The sequence below is a fragment of the Rhynchophorus ferrugineus genome, unplaced genomic scaffold (assembly GCF_030347505.1).
Source record: "Rhynchophorus ferrugineus isolate W39M unplaced genomic scaffold, kcgeb_rfMv2 rfM2, whole genome shotgun sequence".
In the NCBI taxonomy this organism is placed as follows: Eukaryota; Metazoa; Arthropoda; class Insecta; order Coleoptera; family Curculionidae; genus Rhynchophorus; species Rhynchophorus ferrugineus.
Genome location: NW_027472581.1, coordinates 75,949,823 through 75,974,656, shown reverse-complemented (window position 1 = coordinate 75,974,656; position 24,834 = coordinate 75,949,823). Strand labels below are relative to the sequence as shown.

General features: G+C 32.0%; 1 protein-coding gene and 1 long non-coding RNA gene across 2 annotated transcripts in view; one reads left to right on the top strand and one right to left on the bottom strand.

Annotated features, from left to right (window-relative positions):
* LOC143190516 (uncharacterized) overlaps positions 1-22,013 on the bottom strand; it is a 33,480-nt gene extending 11,467 nt beyond the window's left edge. Inside the window, exons 1-2 of the long non-coding RNA XR_013004262.1 lie at positions 21,875-22,013; positions 21,041-21,111 (exon numbers count right to left, since the gene is read on the bottom strand). This is a non-coding gene — a long non-coding RNA (uncharacterized LOC143190516). The remainder of the gene's footprint in view (positions 1-21,040; positions 21,112-21,874) is intronic.
* CARPA (Carbonic anhydrase-related protein A) overlaps positions 1-24,834 on the top strand; it is a 626,351-nt gene that overhangs the window by 548,417 nt on the left and 53,100 nt on the right. Inside the window, exon 7 of the mRNA XM_076394854.1 lies at positions 18,310-18,464. Coding sequence (XP_076250969.1) covers positions 18,310-18,464 — 155 coding nt within the window. The remainder of the gene's footprint in view (positions 1-18,309; positions 18,465-24,834) is intronic.

The window sequence follows — 24,834 nt, the reverse complement described above, 5'->3', positions numbered from 1 at the left end:
TAGCAAATTCGTTTTTCGTTTACACTGTAGTTGTTTATTTATTTTAAAATTGTTAATTACTGCGCATATTAGTGGTAATTTGTTGGAACGACTCTACAAACAACACTATCGACTGGACAATTTTTTTTTTCGAACGAACAGCGCCATATCCGTCCCAGTCGGAATAAAATAGGATTCATTCTTAAGTTCAAATCATATTAATTTGAAATGTTGAAATTGTAGTCGTCGACAAAAATATAGTCACCTAAAACATCTAGCAAGATTAGTGATTGAAAACATCACCTTTTGTTAAAAAAAAAACTTCAAAGAAAAACATTATATTAAATAATTCCTAATTTTTTTCAAAAATTTATTTAATATAAAAGAACCATATTGTGGTTAAACTATGTTTTTATATAATAACTAAAGCATTTTATGAAACCAGTACGGAAATATCCGTACAGAGCCAATAATTGCTGCAAATGAAGGTAAATCTTGCTTATATTGCTATCAATATAGGTAATATAAGCAATTCAATAAGTATTCAAGGAACAAGGTATCACTATTTTATGGTAAAATTGCTTTAGCATATAAATTTCTCTCGTAAGGTAAAAAATCTTTATTTGAAATATTCTTTATTATGTTAGGCAAAAAGTTGAACAGATGACCAGAGTTAAAATTAATTTACACTACTGGTTAGTTGGAAGATATTGAACAAAACTATTGATCTAACTTGAACGAAGATAAAAGAAATTGAATTACAGAGAGAGTCTAGTAATACAACGCCACTAAAACAAGTTCATTACCAGTGCTTATCATCTTGTAATCAATGAAGAAATGCATGGTAACTCCGAAGTCAAATGGATCTTCTAAGTTACCGAATGTTTCGTTGTAAACATAAAAGTTGACTAAATCACATGAACCTGAAGACAATATAGCTACTGCACATCACGCAGGAAATCAGAAGAGTGAAGCGAATCAAACCACACGAACTTGTATAGTGTACAATTTTACTATTAACCTTAACTTAAGTTTAATTTGGGAATATATAATGTTTATTTTTCCATCACTAGTCTTACTTTTAAATTAAATTAAAATTGAAAAATAATAATAAATTAATTTGTAAATTAAGATTATACTAAGCATATTTAATATAATATGTTGTAGCGACCTTGAGGCATGTCGAATTTTACATCTTTATCGAATTTACAAAAATTGGGTTTGGACTCGTGAATGGAGGGTACGTGCAACATGGTGTATTTTACGTGGCCGTTATATTTTTTGTTTCAAAATTTTCAGTATTTTTAATTCGATTCGTTTTCGATTTTATCGTTTTCAATATTCCTTTTCACTTTATTCCTATTCATTTCATTATTTCCAATTAATTTTTTTTTTAAATTTTTTGTCAAAATTTTCTTTCACAATCCCTTGAACTCATAGATATTTTTACATCACTGCTTAATCATCAGCGTCTCGGCTAAACATTTTTTTCGGCGCTATGCTTAAATCATAATGTCTTCCTTCGCTCGCCGTCTCCGTCATAATGGCAGACATTTTGATTTGAAAGGCTTTGGGCAGCTTCGGTCGGATACCATCGTTATTTGTTTTTTCTGAATTACCGTAACGTATGTGACTACGGATTAGTCACAGGGCAGCTACAGAAGCTAGGTACCGATTGCAGTCACCGTAGACTCGTCATGTCTTCGCCGAGGTACCAGAATTGCTAACGTCTCGTCGTCGAAGAAAATAAGCTACCACGTCGTCGAACAATCTTTTGAACTCATAGATATTTTTACATCACTGCTTAATCATCAGCGTCTCGGCTAAACATTTTTTTCGGCGCTATGCTTAAATCATAATGTCTTCCTTCGCTCGCCGTCTCCGTCATAATGGCAGACATTTTGATTTGAAAGGCTTTGGGCAGCTTCGGTCGGATACCGTCGTTATTTGTTTTTTTCTGAATTACCGTAACGTATGTGACTACGGATTAGTCACAGGGCAGCTACAGAAGCTAGGTACCGATTGCAGTCACCGTAGACTCGTCATGTCTTCGCCGAGGTACCAGAATTGCTAACGTCTCGTCGTCGAAGAAAATAAGCTACCACGTCGTCGAACAATCGATCTTCCCACAGCGTCGATTACGGGAGCCCTGTCCGAAAAATAGCTTGTTCTCAACGTCGTCGATGGACCACATTCAAGTGCCAAAGCGACAATGAGACAACGGTATCTGTAGGACCGGAAGATATCAACAGCCGTACCAGATCGCAACCGTACCAACCACAACCGTTTCGAATTAACATATTTTTCAAAGCCCTTTTTATGCAGCACATTTTGTTTGTTGATGAACTAGACGTTGAACACGGGTGGGGTGCCAGCAACGCCAACTAGAACCCGATAACGAATAGCTGGGGGCAACCCCGAGACGTTTATCTGGGATGTTATTGAAGGGTATTTCGATTAATTCGGTACTCAACCCTCGTTTGGTTTAGACGTGCCACCATCGACGTCCCAAGCCTCGTCTCCAGGTAACACCGCTGCCATCCGTTTTATTATTTGTATTTTTCGCATTTTTTTATATTGCCAATAAATAACGATCACATAATGTAAACACTACTGTTTCATTTCGTTTTACCTCCATTCACCGAGTCACACCATTTACCCTAAAATGTAATAAAAAAGTAAATACAAGTGATAATTATCCATGGGCATCAATATGTGCAAAAAGATCTAAGATGATATAGTATTATTCTTACGAGAAACTTGAACGATGCGAAAAAGTTCATATTTTTGATTTCGAAAATTATTCGTGGTAGCGTAATAAACTGTAAACATCGTTCCATTTCATCCATAGTGGGGTATTTTCTGGCGAAATGCACCCGGCGAATCAATTTATTAAGCCGGCGATATTCCGAATCTATTCAGTATAATTTTGTGGGGCCGACATAAAAGATAAAATTAATGATGATGGCGTTTGCAGTTTGGAAAGCGAGAAGCTATTACTCACTTTGTCGGATCAACGGAAACGAAGTATTCGTTCTACAGCAAACAATGAGAATAAATAGAAATTATTGGTTGGCGAATGATTATCTTGTGTTCCTTTGAAATCCATCTGTTTCGAATTAAACTACTTTTATCCTGTTCGGTTAACAACCAACTAGTAAATCAATACTATGCTAGGAAACATTCGGTAAGAAATTCATATATATATTATTATAATAATAAAGAAATACTCTAAACTCTTTGTAGTGAATCAGTCCTATTCATTCAAAGTATTTAATATCTATTAGAACCAGTGACAATAACAATCAGAGGTCAGGAACGAAAGAAGTAATATCCACCAGAATATTATCATGTTTTGACATGTCTCTCGCTCTCTCTTGATATTGGCTGTTTTTTATTAAAACTTCATTCAATTAAAAGAATTTATAATCCGTAATTTGGATTAAAAAGCTCATAATAAGATATACACTACCGATCCTATCAAAGACCGAACTGGAGCTCCAAACTATATTCGCCATTGGTAAGCTTATACTAACGCTTATACTAAGACTAAATAAACAGTTTCTTATCATCAATTACAATTCCTACTCTATTGTAGATAGACAAAATATTATTCCCAAAGATAAATAAATAAAAAAAATTATTACAACAAATAAACTACAACTCTGGCAAGGACAAATTTATACTCAGAAACATTTTAGTAGGCGTAAAAAATAGATATTTTCATATTTTCAAAACTTATTACTTAAGAACATGGCCTTAATATAAAGTTTCAAAATTTAAATTATTGGAAAATATAGCTGTTTTTGTGAGGTGGCATCTGAAAATGAAATTTTAAACGCGTTTTTTCTAGAAACCGCCCTTTCGAGACGGTTGAATCATATAGCTATTCTACTGACTACTATACTATTTAGCTAAAAAAAAATAAAATAATTACTAAAAAAAGTATGTTTATTACTATTTTTTTAAAAATTCGAAAATTATTTAAAAAATTAATAAAAATTCAATGGTAATTGAATATTTTCACTAAATAATTGTTCTGACGAAGAAACGTTGGTATTTCTACTAGATTGTGAGCATGCCTATCAAATTCCATATCCAGATTTCCAGTAAAATAAAATTTTAAAAATTAATTATCTCCATCATGTAATGGTGCCTAGTAACTGATTTGGTGGCACCATAATCTATTTTCGAATTCTAGTGAAATGCTGTTGATTCCTGGCTCATAGGAGCACTATGTCTGCGAAATCGCTCAATTTCATTCTGTCGTACTCGTTGTTGTCACCAGGTGCATCGGAAAGTCATTAGCGGTTTTTTCGGAAAATAATAACAAAATTTAAAAAAAAATTACATAATGTATTTATTTCGAGTATTGGCCTTTTAATTATATATATTTTGCCCATCCTTCTGGCAACTTATAGATGCCATCTTAAAAAAAATCTGTTTCTCCTTGCAAGTGCGTGTCCCATTCACACAAAAAGTTGGTAGCCGAGCGGGGTAAGGTCTGGAGAATACGGAGGGTGCGATAATATGTCCCATTCAAGAGCTTTCAATGCTTCCTCGACCGGCTTTGTTTTATGAGATCGTGCTGTAAAATCACTTTACCGTGTCTTCAGATCCATTCTGGGCGTTGTTGGATCAATGCATTGTTCAAATTGATCATCTTTTGTCGGTAGCGATCACTATTAATTTTTTCACCAGGTTTGAATTGAATTTTGTAATACACCACGCTACTCTAATCTCACCAAACAGAAAGCATTGTCTTGCGACCAAAACTATTTGGCCTTGGAGTCCATCGGCCGACTTTACCAGGTGATAACCATCACCTTATGCGCTTAGGGTTTTCAATATTTCCATTCGATTCAGAAATAACTTCCGATCATACGTTTAAAGCAGCATTTCGCACAGGATTTTTCCATTTGCCTGTCACTCAATTGATATGACACCTATCTTCTCATCCTTCGGAGTTTCCATTTTCTGCAAATTGTTTTGAGTTTGGATTAGGTCCCCATCTAAAAACTCTTTCAGTTTCGCATCCTCAAACTCTGTTGGTCTACCAGGACATTCTTTGAATTTTCAAAACCACACCTTATACACTTTTAAAGTTAAAGCGTGCTCACTGTAAGTCTCTACCTTCAAACGATCACTTTCAGCGGCTTTTTTCGTTTGCTTAAATAAGAAAAGTAAAGATAATATAGCTTGTTATATTCCTAGAGGTATAAAACTATGGCGGTGTTACTTTCGCTAAATATAACATCTCTTGAATTAACAAATCTTTGAAGCTTGATGTCAGTAGAATAAAATGACATAAGTGTCAAATCATAGCATTGCATACTTGAGTCGTTAGAAAAAGTTAGAACGTTTGATGTACATGATATATATATATATATATATATATATATATATATATATATATATATATATATATATACAAGAAATGAATATTAGGGGTCTCTACGTAAACACATCATTAAAATTCCGCTGTGCTATTAATTTAAATTCGCGCATTGAAATCAGCCCCCAACATTAACCGAAACAAAATAAGATCGACGACAGTGTCTCATGCATAATCTAGTCGAGGCCATGGCGGAATAATAACAGAAGGTAATAATGTACGTGCAGGTGTCGTGTCGCTTCCAAAGGAAGAGTGCGTGATACCGACACATCGAGGCGACGGTCGTCTCGCGAGCCCTCTCCTCGCGCCCGCTTTGTATTCGACGTTCGAATGCCTCGCGCGCACTAGTACCGGAGAACATTGTTATGCAAAATTTCCCTCGTTCTTGTGGACGATTTTTTTGCCCCGAGTGATATATGGTTTGTTTTATTTGGGCCGACAAACATCATTCAAATTAATCACTTCCACACACTTATTTGTAGCTATTTCGGTACAATTTACTTCAGCTTCAATACACGTATTATAACGATGCTCCAGTTTATATATCCTATCACTAAAGTCGTTTTGGGAAAGCCTCCAAAATACTAAAATTCAACAGCAGATAAGATATTTTTGAAGTGCGAATGTAGCCAATAGTTTGGGAAATATAAATGTGGTGAATAACATGAATAATGAAACAATTCATACTTTAATTCATTGATATGAGCAATGGCTTCTTGAAGTGTGTGAGCAGGTACATCATCTTAGAAAAACAATATTTTTCTGTATCCAATTGGTCCAATAACATACGATAATACCAGTTTGAACGTAAATTAAAATAAAATATCCATTGCACGCTGAAAACTACAAATAAAGACCTGCTCAAATGAGTCAGATTCTTAGATTCTACAGTTCTGTTCGTCACTATAGAATAAGATATAGAATATATTTAAAAGTCATTTATGCGGGTATACCGTAATGTAGACTTCTGGGACCACTATTGTACTTACTTTGCGTCAATAATTTCTCCAAATTTGAAAAAGTGACAATGGCCACACTTGCTGGTTACTCGCTATAAGTAACACTATTAAGACGACTGTAAATAGATACATATTGCTGTCAATAACATTATTGAATGGACTAAAAAATGGAAATTAAAATTAAGTGCTATAAACCTATGTGAATTTCACATACAAAAAATATGTCAGATGCAAAAACAGGAAAATATTTGGGCATGACAAAAGATGCCATGATCAAGTGGAAGGGAATGTTGAAAAGAAGCTAGCAGAACTTTGAATAAAAGTCAAAACATGAGTGGATTCACTTGGACGACGCTGATTTATAAGTCCACAAGAAATTGTTATTACATAACTGAATTTTGAAGCCATTCAAACTTATCAAAAGAAAATTTCTCCCAACATTGTTAATGCCCTATGGTATATTAGAAATGAATAAATCCACAAAGACCTAAGAATGTCAATGGTCAGCGAAAATGTTAAAAGGTCTGTGTGAACATAAAAAGCGAAGAAAAACAGTGGAGTTCCTCGCAGATGGAAAAGACAGAAACCCTTTGAGTTAGTATTGTAGTTGGCTAAGCTATGTGTAAGAACAATGCAATGTTCTAAAATTATATAAAACGGACATGTGGAATTATATTCATCAAATGATATAACTAAATATTATATTTAGATTTTAAAAACAATATTAAGGAAAAAGTTTTAGGTAGTGACTTTTGTTCTTACAATATGCCTATAAAATGCTTTTAATTAATATATTAAAAATATCAACACAACAAGAAAAAGATACATTGTCTCAAATACTACATATTATGTTACTATAAGTGTTGAGAGGCGGGAGAGTAAGTATCATAATTCTTTTCCATGTCATATATATTAAAAACTTAAGTTAAAAGGTTTAATAAATTAGACCCTCTAATAATAGGACCGATAGAATTCTACAATTAGCGTAACTTACATTTTACATGGCTGTCCCAACCATTCAAAATAAATTTGCGACGCAACAATAACTATATATATTTGGTTAATATTGAATATGTATTGGTACAACTAATACTCAAGATTTCTTCGCTTATCACCATAGATAACTTAGTACTAGCATTCAACCTTAATGGGACATTCTAGTTTAGAAATTTGAAGAAATGGATTTCCTTCAATAACCAAATTTTAAACGTGTTTTTCTCGAAACCACTTTTTTCAGACATGATATCTGAATAGTGTACCGATTTATTTGAAATTTGATGCGAATAATCTATACACCCTTCTGGTATTAAAGTACTATACTTAATCCACTGTAGATTATTTATCATATTAGTTCGCGAGAAAATTGTTTAAAATCTGGCCTAAAATTATTTATAACCTTTTAATATGACATCAGCATATATAATACTTGTAGTGCAAGTCCATAAAATTATATCCTTAATATGAAACCTTAAGATAAAAAATACTTTTAATCTGCAATCATATGACGATCCCTTCTACCCCGATACCTTTCTTCTATTACTTTCCCGTTATAATATAATATACGGTTCCTCATTATAATTTCTGAAATTCCCAGAAAGCGTGAAGAAAGCTAAATTTAAAATTTTGAAGTTAAATTTTTGAAGCTTATCAATAACCTTTACACAGTTCTTTTATAATTTCTTGATTTATAGTTACCCAGCAGGTTTTCTGCTACCAAAACAAAATGTCTTCAAATTTGACTTTCAAAATCAGTCATAATTCATAAAAAAAATTTCTTGGAAAATTCACCAAACATATAAACATATAAACATATAAACTTATATAAACCAGAGCCAATTCAGTACTTCCGTGAATATATTTGAAAACTATGGACATGAAAATAAAGAAATCCATAGAGTTATGCAATGCTACAAGAAAATGGTTAAACAATGTTTTTTATGAAATTATAACCATTGTCAAGATCATATAATACTAGAAACTGTTCAAGTCGAAATTATATATATTAATAATATTCAAATATAAAGTTTTTTAAAGTTAATGGTTTGACTATAAGTTAAATATAATATATATGTGGCTTTTCATGTACGATATGTTTGATCTATATAACCCGAAAAGTTTCGACCGAGTTCTAGCCCATACACTATATACCCATATGCAGCAATTTAACTCTACCTTATTATCAAATAGAGCTTTCAAAAATCATACTTTCGAATACATCCCGTTGAATTCCAAAAGTTTCCGAGCAAAGTTTTGCAACACTGGAGTCCTTTACTATAGAAAAACTAATTTATTACTGCCTGCATTTCTTCATAACTAAAGCATAAAAGACATGAAAAATAAATAATGTATATGCGTTATGTTTTTATAATAAATACTAATAATGATTATTCGATACATATGATTTTACCATGAAAATAAAAAAAATATTATAAAATAACTTTTAAATATATTCTGTATCTTATTCTAAACTAACGATTAGAACTGTATGATCCAAGAGTCTGAAGAGAATATATTTTATTATGCAATATTACATTGTTATTAGTTATTGCCGACTAGCCTACAATTTATTTTTACAACAGATTAAATTTAGGTATAAATATATACCCATAACTTATTCACTGGTGTAATAATAATAATCGCTGATTTTCTATTAAATTCGCCTTACTACACTGCCCTACACAACTTTCAAGTTTGATTCTTTTGAATATATGTCCTATTCTGATGTTATTCAAGAGTTTGATATTGACAAGATCGATATGGATGGTGTCTGACCTCATGTCTCGTTACGGTTCTCTTGATTTCCTGGGTGACAGTCGGTATCTAAAGATCTCGATGTAAGTAATCAAACCTGCACTATCTGGGTGCACCTACAATATTTTTCAGGACTTTGTTCTGGAAAACTTGTATAATATTTATGTTATTTTCGCGGCACATCCCCATAAGTGTATTCCGTATGTCCATGTATGTACTGATAATTGTAATTTTTTTCGTATTAACGAATACATTTTCTTACATTTGAACTCCAGTTGTTTTCTTTGCCTTTCTCCAGCTCTTGTCATGCCTCGACATAAAATACCAATTTTGCTTTTAATATGATTATACTTTTTATTTAATACTTTTAGAAACTTATTATCATAGTGATCCTTCTTATCCTAATTTTGAAGTCAATGACAACCGACAGTCTGTATAGTCAAAAAATTGTCAGAGACAATGAATTGCCGGATTTATTATACGAAAACACAGCTCAAACTCTCCAAAAAATATATTAGAATTTCTCAGAAATCAGAGCTGATTACTGAACTGGTTTTAGACATTTGAATACTATAGGAAATATCCAAAAGGAAAAAAAAATGCCTACGATACCGAAAATGTAATTTCGGACTGTTTCGACATTGCCGTTTCATTTCTTACCAAGCAAAAAATATTTTTTTCTGTGGCCTATTGTGACTGGTGATGAGAAGTGAATCTACTACGATACTCCAGGAGATGTTGCTAGGTATAAGATGGGGTCAATAAGGTACAGCGAATTACGAGTTGCTAAAACCGAATAAAACTGTTACTGCAGATGTTTACAGGGTGAATTGAACAAAGTGAACGATCGACTGCTGTTGCAAAAAAACACTAATAGTGAGTAATCAGGCAATGATCACACATTACAAGGGTTGTGAAGGAAATCCTTGGTTACTATTTGTACAAGAAGTGCTATCAAAGATTATATGAATACTATAAAGAACAACTTTTAATAATAATGAAATTCAAAAGAGTAGTAAAAATTTCAATTTGTTTATTAAACAAGTAACCAAGAAAATTGTTGACCCATTACAAAATATAAGTTTAGGATATCTGATTAAATTACAAATTACAACTGTTTCAAATAAAATTGAGAAGTACAAATTTATTGACTGGTACAGAATATCATAAAATATAAAAAAAAGGGAGGGGAAGCATGTTACATTAAAACGCAAAAATTAATTCATCGTTATCTATCGGGGGCAATAGAAACAGCGAAAAACCAGGGGAGAATTTAATAAAATTCCTTTTTGAACGCCCATTCGGCCCCCCACCCCATCTTGCTCCGCCGCCACTTCGTTTGCATAATGTTTTCGCTTTGATACCCCGGCAAGTTTACACGAAAGCACATTTCCGCCGAACTTTTTTAATCTTAGTTTTTCCAACTATAGTTCCTTGCAGTCTTTCAACGTCTTCAGATTTACTACTATCTAAGTTCTCATCAATTTTCGATTAATGTAAATTTTTACGTACCTGCCGAGTGTGCATCGATATAAGGGTCGAGTCCGAACAAGTCCGGGCGAATATTTCTATGTAACCTTGTTCGATAACTTATCTCAGGACATGTAGAGTAACATGTGTAGATAAATACATAAGTTGAATTTCTTTAACGATGTAATGAGATACATTTTCCTTAAAGCTAAAGGGGTTAATTTAGTCTAGCTTTGCCCTTTACGGATATGCCCTTAAGAGGATTTTTCAAAAATTAAATAATTTTCGAAGATATAGCTGTTCTAGTGGCGTGGCCTCTAAACCGGCTCATAACTAATCGGATACTTTCTAGTCTAGAATTTGAGTGAAAAGTGAAACTATTTTTTCGAGACCTTTGATATGGTATCTAAAGTCCTGCCGAACCGACAAGCTAAACCTATAACAAAATTTGTACTTTTTAGTAATATTTAAAAATAGGAAATGTCAAAAGAGTGGTACAAAAATATCACGCTTTTTTCAGCAGACGTAATTTGGGGCATACAACGAATTTTCTTTTTTTTTTAATTCAAATATTAATGAGGACGATTGATTTCAACGAGGACGCGTGATTTTTTTAAAACCCCCACATCAAGAACTTAACATAACTTTTTTCTGTAATTTTAGTGTATTCTTTAAATATTCGATATATTATATTGTTCGTATTTTTATTTTTCTTCAAAAAATACGTCAAATCCATGCCACTAATAAGATGAAGTCGAATTTATTAGTCTATTATGATGTTATTCTTAAATGACTAGAAATTTTAGACATTTTTGGATATTTTCTAGGATACGAACGAGACACATGTACCACATTTCCAAATTACCTCGACTTGCCTAACTGTAACTACCTTGCCCAAAAATTAATTAATGGAGCTTCCGCCAGACTTACCGATAGATATATCTACAGCCCCCTTAGGACAGAAATTTTTCAAATTCTCAAGGAATCATACTTGTCAAATTTAGCAACAGCTTAAAAAAATTTCTGACTTATTAACAAGTCACACTTATCATAACAACAACATCAAGGGAACAGTCCCCTTAGACCTCATTAGCCTTTGACAAAATGGGGCATCATGAACAAATTTGCAGTAAAGTCCACGTTTAATGACTAATGATACTGCCTTTTCTGTACACTCTCAATCGTCCAAATATATACGCTACAAATTCAAAGAGCAGCTAAATATAACAGTAAAATGGCTTCAATTTTTGAGTGCTGCAAAACCCAAGTAATAATTTTCCATCGTAAGCAATCCCCTGCCTAAACCTCTTTGCTAGATGAAAAAGTTCCCATTCAGTTCAAAATTCAGTATAAAAAGTTAAATACCTAAGACAAAAAAACAACCTATTTTAAAGCTCCTTTACAAAATTCACCAGTTTAATATTGGTACAATTTATGTTTTAAAAACCATTGAATTACTTCAAATTATTGCCCAATAAAAACAGTAAAATGCACGTAAATCAAAAGCAAAAAGCCTTTTGTTTAGTTAACTGAACAGAACAATTAGCGGTAATGTAAATAGATTTTCAATTAAACATAGTTTATTGACACAAAAAGTATTTCGACTCATAGATGAGCGATAACTAATTTAATTATAGTAGATTCAAATCGCATTTTATCAAGTTTAAACTGTTAATATAATATAAAATAGATAACAGACCCGATACTACAAATGAAGTGAAGATATTATAATGATGATGATGAGGATGATAATATAAAAATGGTAAGCAAAAAGAAGGAGATGAGGCACATATTGGGAGATCTTAACAAGAAAGTTCCTTCCCGAATGTTGTTTGTTTTGATTAAATAAAATGTAACCGGATATCAAATAATATCTCAATTCCAATTTCAAAATATAAACCGGTTCGATCGTTCTAATAAATGTAATAGCTAGCATTTGTCTAAAAATTTGTTCGAGAGTCACCGCTAATTTTTGTACGATCGTTTAATTGACTGTACTCTAGTGACCTACGAGATATTCCAAATGTAAAAGTTTCGATAAGAGAAGCTCGTTGACTTGATGTTGTTCTTTGAACATGTCTAAACTATTGTAATTTGTGTCCCTGCATTTGTTCCTCAACTGTAGACTGATGATTACGTCTCAACCGAATAACTTCATTTTCAGCACGATCTTAGAGAAAAATATCTAGAATTTGTCTAAAGCATTGCATTTGAATGACTTCAAGCGTAAAGAATTTACAGTAATACTTGAACTCCTGCTAAACCAGTGCCTTTGCTTTCCCATAACTAAAGCCCTTGTAACTTATAATATCAAATGATAGTAATTTTGTTATTTCTACACTAATTCCCAAATTATGTGACACTGCAAGGAGAAATATAGACGAAAATTCGAAACCATTACTCCATGAAATCAGCAATTCGAATAGCTACCGTCTACAATTGATGCGTTTGAACCGAGCACTACGCGAAAAACTAGGAAAATACAAACAAGGATACAACAGTGTTATTCTTCAGCATGATAACGCCCAACCACATGTTTCGAAGCCAGTGAAAACATATTTGGAAGCATGAAAATGGAAGGTCCTATCCCATCCGCCATATTTTCCAGACCTTGTCCCAGCACTTCTTCAGCGCTTCACACACCTCAAAAGATACATCGTTCGTTCGAGATAATACCCATATGTTACCTAGAAGATGAGGCAAAATTAGGGACTGTCGATGGACAAAATCTTTTATTAAAACAGAATGCGCCGATTTTTCACAATAAAACTTCAAAAAGATCCTTTAATATTTATATTTCATTTATTTGTACTCCTTAGTTTATTTCAAACTTTATCATTTGAAGCTAGAAGTATTTCTCTTTTCATTCCTCTTTTACTAGCTATATCTGACCTTAAAATAAAAAGTAAAATAAAAAATAATAAAATATTTTTCCAAAACAATTTAATCTGACTAATTTACCGAGACAATGAATGTACCGATCAATTGATATAGCTCTAATTATTTAACATGATTGTTGTGTATGTACGTTAAACAAATAATTCATTTTCAATGCATCAAATTATAATCGACTAGATTGCCAAAGGCTTTTAGCTTGATTCGGCCAAAAGGGAGATATCCAATATATTAATAGTGCTTTAATAGCCATGCCTAATTTCTAATACGATCTGAATGATTTAGGGATGAATAGCGGCATAGAAATAACAACATTGGTAAGTTATTCCACAAATTAGTATCTTGAATGAGTTCTAGCTGTTATAGCAGTTATATAACTAGTTATTGACGGTATTATCTATCAGTATTCTTATTATTTATATAATATTTATTATAACCATTGTTTCCCATTGTAATATATCATGATACATCATGATATCGACATGATACCCGTTTTAAATTTATCTGATAAAGTTAAGGATGCGAATTTGGCAGTGGCACGTAATTGTTAAAAGTAATATCTGGTGGACTATTTCTATTGCAACTTTTAATATTGACAGTGACGAGGCATGTTGTATCCTTTGTTGTATACATAAACAATTCTTCAAAAAGAGAGATGTTGAACGTAGAACAATTATAGAGGGCAAATATTGAGGGTGTCTCTATAGTATACATAAAGGGGATAGACAAAATGAAATGAATTATATGTTGTTCCAATACTGCTTCCGTGTAAATAATGTGACACGTACGTATTACTCAGTTTACATGTCTACTCTTGTACGTTACTGCACATTGGTGTCTGAAAATTGCGAAGAATATTAAAACGTAACAATATTCTCCAAAAATTTAATCTCTCAAGTATTCTACCATGACTAATCAATTATATACTCAGTAATTTATGTGAAATGATATATATCATTCAATTATAACTCAATATAGTGTTTGTAGTGAGCTTGCTTTAATAATCTTGCAAGCCTTCGGATTTATTATATGGTTATATACAAATAAAAAATATTAAATGAATAGCACCAAATATAAATGCAGCATATAAATAGAGCAAGTTAATCAATAATAAAAATATGGTAGTATTTAATTGATAAAGGATGCAGATTTTATACGACTATCACTTTTAGGTATGCTTATTACTAAGACATCGGTAAATCTAATAGTTAACATATTCCTTATTCACTAGAGTTGGGATTGAAAGACATGACTGAATGGTTAAAAACATATTTGTGAAGGAAAGATCCAGGTCAAATGAAGTCAAGTAAGTCTTATTTTGAAAACTTTCAGACTATGACAAGCACAAAGCAAACCTTGAAAGTGAATTTCGATTTTTTTGTTTTAGTAAATGTAGTGAAGTTTAGAAAAAGAATTGGAAAAATAACATGAAAGAACGTAAGAATACTTTTTCTTTTGCCCATTCAAACTATAAACACAACTTTAAAATGAATGTAAACTGTTCGAATGCATCAAATCTATAGATTTGACATATTTTCTTTCAAATTGATCCAACCTGTCAACTCTGGGGATGACGATCCATAATAATAAACAGTCTGTATTGATCAAAATAGATCAATATCAATATTGAGTCTTGATCTAAAATCTTGATCTAAGTTAGATCCATTAACTACTTGAATTCATCTGTATATTTAACACATTCTATATTTACTATATACAGTTGTCGCCTGTAAGACGCGGAGGGAGCAATTTGGATCGAAGAAATGGAAATGCTAAGAGCTATGCTAATCTTAGATGTAATAGGACTACGCAGCAACATGAAAAACGAAATAAAATTGAAATAATTCGCAGATCACAGACAGGTGACGCTCAAAATTTTAAGGCCACAAAACTAGGTTTGCCGGATGATCTAATATCACTGACTCACTCACATTTTGGAATAAAGGTCCTTTCAAGTAAAGATTGGTGATATTATTAAGATTTTTCTTTCCCCAATCAATCGAACACAGTATTTTATGCAGACGACTGCGTTTTTCACCGCCGGATGCAATACAAAACACACTCCAAGCTCAACTCAACCAGGCGATCGTGTGATACAAATTCTGACGACTGCAGATTAATAAAGTTCCTCTATAAAGGCTACAAAAAAACACATACCCCGGTCTCCTCTTCTGCAGAAAAATCAAACTCGGATTTCCTCAGAAAGCAACGGTGTATAAAATGCTGGTTCGACCAATTTGTCTCTATGGAGCGCAGTTGTAGTATAACTACATCTCTGAGAAACAACTCGCACTACTTCTAGTATTTCAGGCCAAAAATAGCCGCGCCTTACTCAATGTCTCATCGTTTATGAGGAACATGAACACACTTCTCGAATAAGGCTTCCTTTTTGTGACATGTTTCACAATTATGCTCAGTATAAGGTTATTCCTCGGCACCTTACAACACGTCAATCCCCTGGTTAAAGCCCTACACTCTCACCATTCGCGGTAAATAAATAATCCAGGGTCTCAAAATCAAAATTACAAAAATCCAAAATACTACTTGGTAGTAGCTGGACAACTTCGTTTACACAAAAAAAAAATTGAAGCCGGTCTATTGTGTTGCGCAAATGGAAAAGTGAAATTAGTTAGCACTAGGTCCAACTAATTCCATGATTTTTTAAAATAATTATTTAAAAATATATCAACTCAAACTATATTATAATATTATTCCAACTAACTAACGTTCAGACTAATTTATAACAAATGGACCTATCAGCACCATATTAATGGACCTATTGTTTTGTTTATTTCTTATAATTATTATAATATTATATCTTATGATTTTTATAATAGAAGTTTTTTTTTAATTGCCGATATAATACCGAATATATAATATTAAAATATATTACACATTATTTGGTAAATAAATATAGCGAATATCTGAAATAAACTTATATTGTTATTTTAATATACATTATGTTATTTTTTTAAATTAAATTACTCATGCTTTACGGTACAGTATTGGAAAATTATCTATTCTAGTGATTACTCAAAAATAAAGATGTTATCAAGACTCGTAGATTGTACAAGCTTAACAACATTCCAATAACTTTTGACGGAACTATAAATATAAAGTATTTATCAATCTTTCAAATTACCAATCTGAAAAACACCATATTTATGGAACTAAGTTCTGTATGTTTTACAATATATTACAATGTTCTAAACTATATACAAAAGTAGCTTACAAAGGAACACAATTTATTTCAGAAGTTGACCGTCTTCATACTAAGCGCCTCTATTCGTCTTCAGGTTTCATCAACATCAGCTTTCTTAGCCGTTCTGTGTTCACTAGATATCAAATCAAATCAAAATCTACTTCGAATTTCTAAAAACCTTAGTTATAATAGAGTTTTGTTAATATATGCTAGGATGAAATTTATCGGATTATTCTTTCACAGCTGTATATTATATACAGCGTAAAATATAACTCTACATCATCATATTGTTCTTAATTATTTTTGTCATATATTAACTCTTTAATTTCCTTTGCGGTACAGCACTGCCAGGTCTTGGTTTTAAAATGTACACATCCATAGTTGATTTATAGATAATAAAAACGACGAATATTCGCATCGCATCGGTCAGGTCAATGAAAATATAGCCTAATATATTTGTTATGTATATTTTGTGTCACCGATCTAATCCCTGCCTGCCTGATTTGGGCGTATTTCGTTTTTTTTTGGAATTTATTAATTTGAATCTAATTTATATAATAATATTCATTAATATTTATATAATAATACAGTAATAATATTTATATTAATACTTTTTGACTATTTGAAGGACACTTGTATTACTTTTTTTGGTTAAAGGTCTCTAAATCTCCGTTTAAATCTGTAGAAAAAGTACATGTACAAACGGACTAGAGACTGGAAAATACAACTCAATAGCTCAAAATATCTCCTTGTTAATTTTACGTTGCGACGAAACGACAAAAACCTAATTATATCACTGTACGGGTGCTCGATTCCTTAAGCAGAATAGTAGCACTAAACAATCAGAAAAATAAGCAATACGTACGTTCAATTAGAAACATCATGTTGGACAAACATCATGTATTGGGTTGCATTAAAACATCGAACCAACTAGTAATCCAACAAACTAATGCTTATCGCTAGGTAACCAATGTCGATGATCACGAAATAAAATGGATATACGAAGTGATCCAAGATTTCGCCTCAAAACATGAAATAACATTGATCAATAACTTCAACATGGAATCAGTACAGCTACTGGACAACAGGCGGGAAAGCAGAAGATTAAAGTGAATCACACAAGTATTCCTGACTTTAGCTTAAGTAGTTCAATTTTATTTTAATTTGGAAAATACATACTGATGTATTAATCCCGTACTAGCCTTGCTTGTGTATTAATGCCAGTACAATACAACAGTAGTAATAAATTAATTTGTAACTTAAGATTGTCCTAAGCATGTCTAACGTAAGATGTAATTACTTTTAAAACAATATAATTTTTTCGATTATATTACTCATAGTTGACGGTACAGTATTTATACAAATAACTTATCCGTGCTAGTAACCATTACTCAAAAATAAAGATGTTATTAAGACCTGTACACTTAATAAGCTATCACAGAAAAAATAAGTTTGGGTGCCCAATATATTCCAATATGTTTTGACAAAAATTGTATCAATCAGAGATAAACCAAATTTAAGAAATTAAATTATGTACGTTTTACAATTTAATACAATGTTCTAAACTATATGCAAAAGTAGCAAAATGTATAATATTTCTTACAATGGATTACAATTTATTTGAGTAGTTCACACTTAACGCCTCTATTCCTTTTCAGGTGCATCAACACCAGTTAAACACATTTCACTGAGAGCCATGCTGCCCGATACCGAACACTTCATGACGTACGAGGGTTCGACGACGCACCCAGGCTGCTGGGAGACCACGGTGTGGATCATCCTTAATAAGCCCATTTATATTACCAAACACGAGGTACGTGTCAGCCATGCGGCGTAATCTACGATGCCAATTAGCTAAAAACCGCTTTTTGCCGTTAGCTTCGCGCGTTTTCTCCCATTTGATTTAATGGTCGGACGGATTTGACACGCGCATAACTCTGCTTTATGGATCTATTTATCTGACGATCATTATCGTAACTGGATGTCGTTTTTTTCGGCGGTCTCTCGGTCAGAACGAGATTCCTTTAGAACTAATTAACGGAAGTGACATCTAACATTACCAATCAACATTGTTCACTTTACGTTTTATTTAAAATTAAATTAATTACCATTTAAATTAGGGTTATCAGATTAATTTTTCAGAACCTTCTGGAAAGTAATGTGAAAATAAAGACCCATAAAATTGTTTCTTGCACATATCTTATTATTATATATTTGAAAATGTTCGAATCGTTTCTATAGTAAAGTTCCACTGGTTTATTTATATAGCAGAAATGGATTTATTTAAACTAAATATGCTGATATTATTATAATTGACAAAGTTTTAAATCATAATATCGTCAAAGAGCCAAAACATACAATGCTTTTTGCAAACATGTAACCATTAAATTGCATACCAACTGTTAAAGATGTCAGAGAGATAAAGGAGGAAATTTCTTAATTACTTTTATAAAATTGTAATAGTACATATTTTATGACACTTTTATAATATCTGCGTTTTTATATCTTTATGGTGGTATTTTGAGTCTCCCTGGCATATTTTCGGTCAGCATTTGATCGAATTTTGTTGCAATTAAAATATGTGTTCGCATTATAATTAGCCATTGGTTTGTTATGGGTTAGGTGACAAACTAATTGGCAGATACTGTTATGATTTCAAAGTAGGAGTGATATGCTTGCAGCCTTATATAATTTAAGCCGCGGTTTTCTAGTCATCTCTCCTCAATTATCTTTCACAATCACAATTTATGGTTGAAAAGTCTAGATAAAAAGACCCAAATTAAAGATCCGCTTGGTATATTTAAATTATAATTAGTACAGATTAAGTAAGTAGTGCGAAGTAAAAGTTTTTCATTAAGTCGCAAGAAAGTCAAGCTGAAATCGTAAAGTGTGAGCTGCCAGGGCGCAAAGTGAATCAGCAACAATAAACTAATAAAAGGGATCCAAGAACAGTTTGCTACGGAAACTATCGGAGAAGTTCTCCAACGACGAAGACAGAACTGTTTTTTAATCAACATCAAGCTCTATCAGTGTTTGCTGTCATCAAAGAAGAACATTGTCGTGATGGGAAACAGCGACTTTATTATTATTCGATTTAGACGATTTTTTTTCAATTGCCTGGCTTTATATATCTAGCTACAGAAATTAAAGTAATTCAATCATTGATCTGAACAACTGGAAGTAGATTAAAATGAACGACTCCCTTCCAGCCCCGTCATATACAGAATAACCTTTTTCGATGCCACTTCTGTTGTTTTCAGAAACACTTGTGACTGTTGACATTCTCTTGTTCGCGATTTTTGACGCTGCTCATCATCGTAATGCAACAAATTCGATATTCTAATACATAAATAATTCTCCCATTTCTTTTCCTAATTTAGAATGAAATTTTCGAAGTAGTAAAAATTCGGCAAATTATTATTCTAAGTACAAACGCTCTCAAATTGCCCAAAATATTTTTATATTTTTATTTCGACAAAAAAGCAACATATATATTGGAACAATAACAAATAAGCTATAAATTAATTAGCGTAATTCCAGAAATACATAGTAAAAATACAAATGCTACAATTCCAGGCAATAAGAAATTAAAAACTTTCAGAAAAGCAGAAGTGAGACAAGGTAGTAATCGTACACCAACTTTATCCATAATATTTATGGACGCAAAAATAAATAAATATGGGATCAACAAAACAAGTAATAAATTGAAAGTAACGGAAGCTAGAAGATGAAAATTTAAGTCAGAATTCGAAAAACTATGAATATAATACTTATATATGTTTGGTATCTTAATGCTAAGACATGCTAATCTAGAAAGCAAGGACGAAAAGAATAATTATAGAGCAAAACTGCAAGAAAGAACAAGAAAAATCAGAACGAATTTGTATATGAAGTAACAGACACCAAATTCAGTCACCTTCTTCACTTAGCGATACAGAATGTGTTTTATTTTGTAAAAAGTAATGCAGCGAATTTTACCAACCAGCAATCTTATTTACAACATATGATAGATGTGACAAAATTGCTCAAACAAAATTTTAGAACTGTCATTATAAGATATTTATTTTAAGTTAACCGCGGCAACAAACCAAATTTATAACAAGAACTACTGCATTATTATATATCTACGTATGGAATGTATAAGGTTAGTTAAATTCTATTTTAAATTTGTTGCATTTTTACTTATGAGTATTTTACATATCCTAAATACTATATGTTTTATCAACTGCATATATAAAAGAATTGTAATGTATGTAACACATTTGCTATAAAATATATTCACAATGAAGTAAAAGACTAAGAATTCACAAACTATAATTAACTAGTTTAAATATAAAAACGGTAAAAGCTAACCACATCAGAAACGCTTACTTAAAAATAAACACTTACCCAGGCATTGTTTGTATTAAACGATAATCTGCGAAGATAAAAGACACTCGCGCCGTAAAATCCAGAGTTCCCTGAAAAATATAAGTTCGAACGTACATGAACAACCTTATAAGTTTTTAGAGAATGTAGATAAAAATATACTATATTAGTGTATATGATTAACATTATTAAGAATTTCTTCCTAAATATTCTTCATTTGTTATTTTTATTTTACATTTGATATTTTATCTGATTATATTAAATGGAAATTTGTAATTGCAATAATTTATCAATATCTCGTCAAATTATTAATTGTATTACATATACCTATAACAATTTTTCTTCGCTTAACATTTCCTGAGGAACTATCAAATTATAAATCTCTCTAATTTTAATAATTTTAAATTTGAATTCTCTAAACTTTTGGCGAACTCAGAGAGTTAGTAGACAAAAACAAAACAAAATAAATATGCATAAAATAAATATACTATACAAACACAAATTATATAAATAAAACAATATTCAATCAATATAGAAACTAAAATGTAAATAAATTTTATATAATTAAAATTCAAGTGTAACATATGTAACATAGTAGATGAATTATTAAATATAGACAACATATAAATTAATTAACAATATGTTATCATGCAAAGCTACATTTTATTTTTTTTAGAAATAACAAATTAATGTTTCTGCTCTATCAGAAGGTATAACATATATAACACATGGAATGAAAAGTCCCGGGTCTAACACATAAATAGTGATAGTTTATTGCATTGACAGCTTTTTCAGTTAGTACTAACTTTCAAAAGAAAGTTTCATAATATTCCGTGTCTCCACATGATATCTTACCTCGGTCTCCATTGCGATCTCAGGTTCCAATGGTCATCTCAAATACGGCACGCTATTCGCAAAGACAATGGCGTGTACAGCCTATTATTTCCACTACTGTGCAGAAAAAGCAAACTTCCAATCCCCAAGAAAGAGACTCTGTATACGACGCTAGTCCATCCAGTATACCTCTACGGAGCACAATTGTGGTACAGGTACGTCTCTGAGAGCCAACTTGCATTGCTACGAATATTCGAGTCCAAATAAGTCCGCGGGCTACTCAATGTCCCATGGTTTATTTATATAACACTCACCTGGAGTCAGATATCCCGTTCGTGAAAAGATTCACGAACATGCTCAGTATAAGATTCTCCCTAGGCGCCTTAGAACATGAAAACAACTTGATCAAATTCCTACCCCTCCAGAAACCCCGGTAGCTAAACAAACTACGACAATCTCAGTCGAATCCCAAGGTCCCTGTTGCCCGGAAAATGTTTCTATCCCGAACCCGAAGCGACATCAGCAAAAGACCATTTGCTTCTAGCTGACCAATCTGGAATAAGAAAAAAAATCATGATATTCTAATCATAAGTTTGTGAGTCCCACCACTTCTTGTTATTTTCAAAATAATGGATCAACAACAATTTCGTGTTTAATTTTACACTGCTACTTAATTGGAAAAAAAACTGTTCAAGCCAAGCTATGGCTTGAAAAGTGTTGGTTTTGTGACTTCAAACGTGGTCGTAAAGACACCGATGATGCAGAACGCAGTGGACGTCCAAATGATGTGGCAACAGCAGAAAACATCAAAAAAGTCTACAAAATCGTTTTCAAAGATCGAAAAATGAAGTTGCGTGAGTTTTATAGTTTTATAAGTAGGTTTATATTGCATGAGCATTAAACTATGAGAAAGATCTGTTCAAAGTGGGTGCCGCGGTAGCTCACTGTTGACCAAAAACAAAAATATGTTCTGACTACAGTCTGAGTAAAAAAAATTCTGAGTACTGCTTGGCCATGTTTAAACGTAACAAATTTGAATTTTTGCGTCGATATAGGACAATGGCTGAAAAAAAGATCGTCATCTGAGTGGACAGCAACTGGTGAACCAAATCTGAAACGTCCAATCGACTGGAAAGGTTATGGCCTCGGTATTTTGGGATGTGCGTGATGTAATATTCATCGACTGTCTTGAGAAGGGAAATACCATGAACAGTGAATATTTTATAGCGTTATTGGAGCGTTTGAAGGCCGAAATTGCACAGAAACGACGGCATATAACAAAGAAAATTTTTTATTAGAGCGGTGCTGGAAGGATTGTGTGGCTCTTGATATAGATCACGTTGATGACTAAAGCTAACTTTGAATAAAGAAATCGAGCTTTTACGCTCTGGACTTTTCAGTCCATGTGTTAACTGTGAAAGAAAGTCTGAATATGCGAAAATTTCAAAATTATAAATATTATAGAATAACACGAGTCATCTGTCCTCTTCGTTTACAAGGTATTTAAATTTTTCCAAGCAAAATTTATTTTAATTTAAATTTTTGGTTTAATTTGATATTTAGTGAACTCAGAAGAGCTAAGAAAAATAGATCTGGTTTAAGAACTGATAGTAATTGATATGATTCTGGAAACAGTACACCATTGGTATTAAAGGCAATTCTAGATTGCTTAAGTTTTCTCTTTAAATTCTTATGTTATTAACTTCTAATACATTTCAGGTTTTATTAGTAAATATAGCGAATCATTAACCGAACATTTCAGCTAACAAATACGTTAATTTGTGTATCAAGTGTTAAATGAATGTTAACATTGTTGGTGAGTGACTAGGTCCCAGGTGAGACATAAAATAAAGTAGAAAGCAGTAGATTAACGTAAACCATAGAAGACAAATTCAGAATGAGCTATCAGTAAATGCGAGTTTCCAGATTTATATAAAATTCATAGAATAAGAGCTTGAAATAAATACATATAGTAGAGAATAAATACGACCACTACTTTAAAGATCAAAAAGCGGAGAATAAATAAACGAAGAATGATGCAATTTTATTTTAAAATGTTGGTAATGAAATTATTCCTTTAATCAGCCTGGTGTATTTATTTTTTTCAACATATATTTTAGGTGACAAATACGGATAAAAGGTAAAGATTATATGAACACATAAATAGAGCAAAGAAAATATACAGCAGTTGAAACGAAACTAAATCAAATATCAATTTCAGAATTGTTGTATTGGTACATTCCATGTTTTAATATACCAACATGTATCACTTCATTTGTTATATTTAATTTGTTATATATTAATGTTTATAACATAAAAGTAAGGCAACATCATATATACTTATATTTGACGCTCTGAAGTTACAGTTTTGAATATAATATTACTATTACTTAAAAAGAGTTAGTGACTGTTACTACTTCAGATAGTTTGCATATAATTTAATACGTTTTAATATACAGACCTATATTATTTTAATTAATATTAAATCTCAAATATATTTCTTATTTACAAATTTTAGTAGAATAAAATATCATTTTTAAATTATTATGTGAGAATCACGATTAAATTAATAAATCGTAGTCAAATTTCCGCCAGTGGGGTGATCACTAGTATTACATAAAAATCACACTATTTTTTTAACATTGGATATATCGAATAATACTTAATACAATAAAAGCATATGACTTTGTATTAATGTTTAAGGTAACTCTTGTTACTAAACCGGTACTAAGCAGAACTTATTGCAACCGACTTGGTTGGCGCAGTGGTAAAGGCGACAGGACGGTACACCTGCTGTTGTGGCAGTCGCAGGCTCGAATCCTGCTGGAGTATGATCGTATTAATTTTTTTGTGGTTGTCTAAAATGTGTGGTTGTCCTAGGCAAAAGTGTAAAATCGGACGAAGAAAATGATCCCAGTCACGCCAGTAACAAGGTGGGTAAGAACGGATGTCTTCTGGTATTATTTCTAAGTTGGTGACTC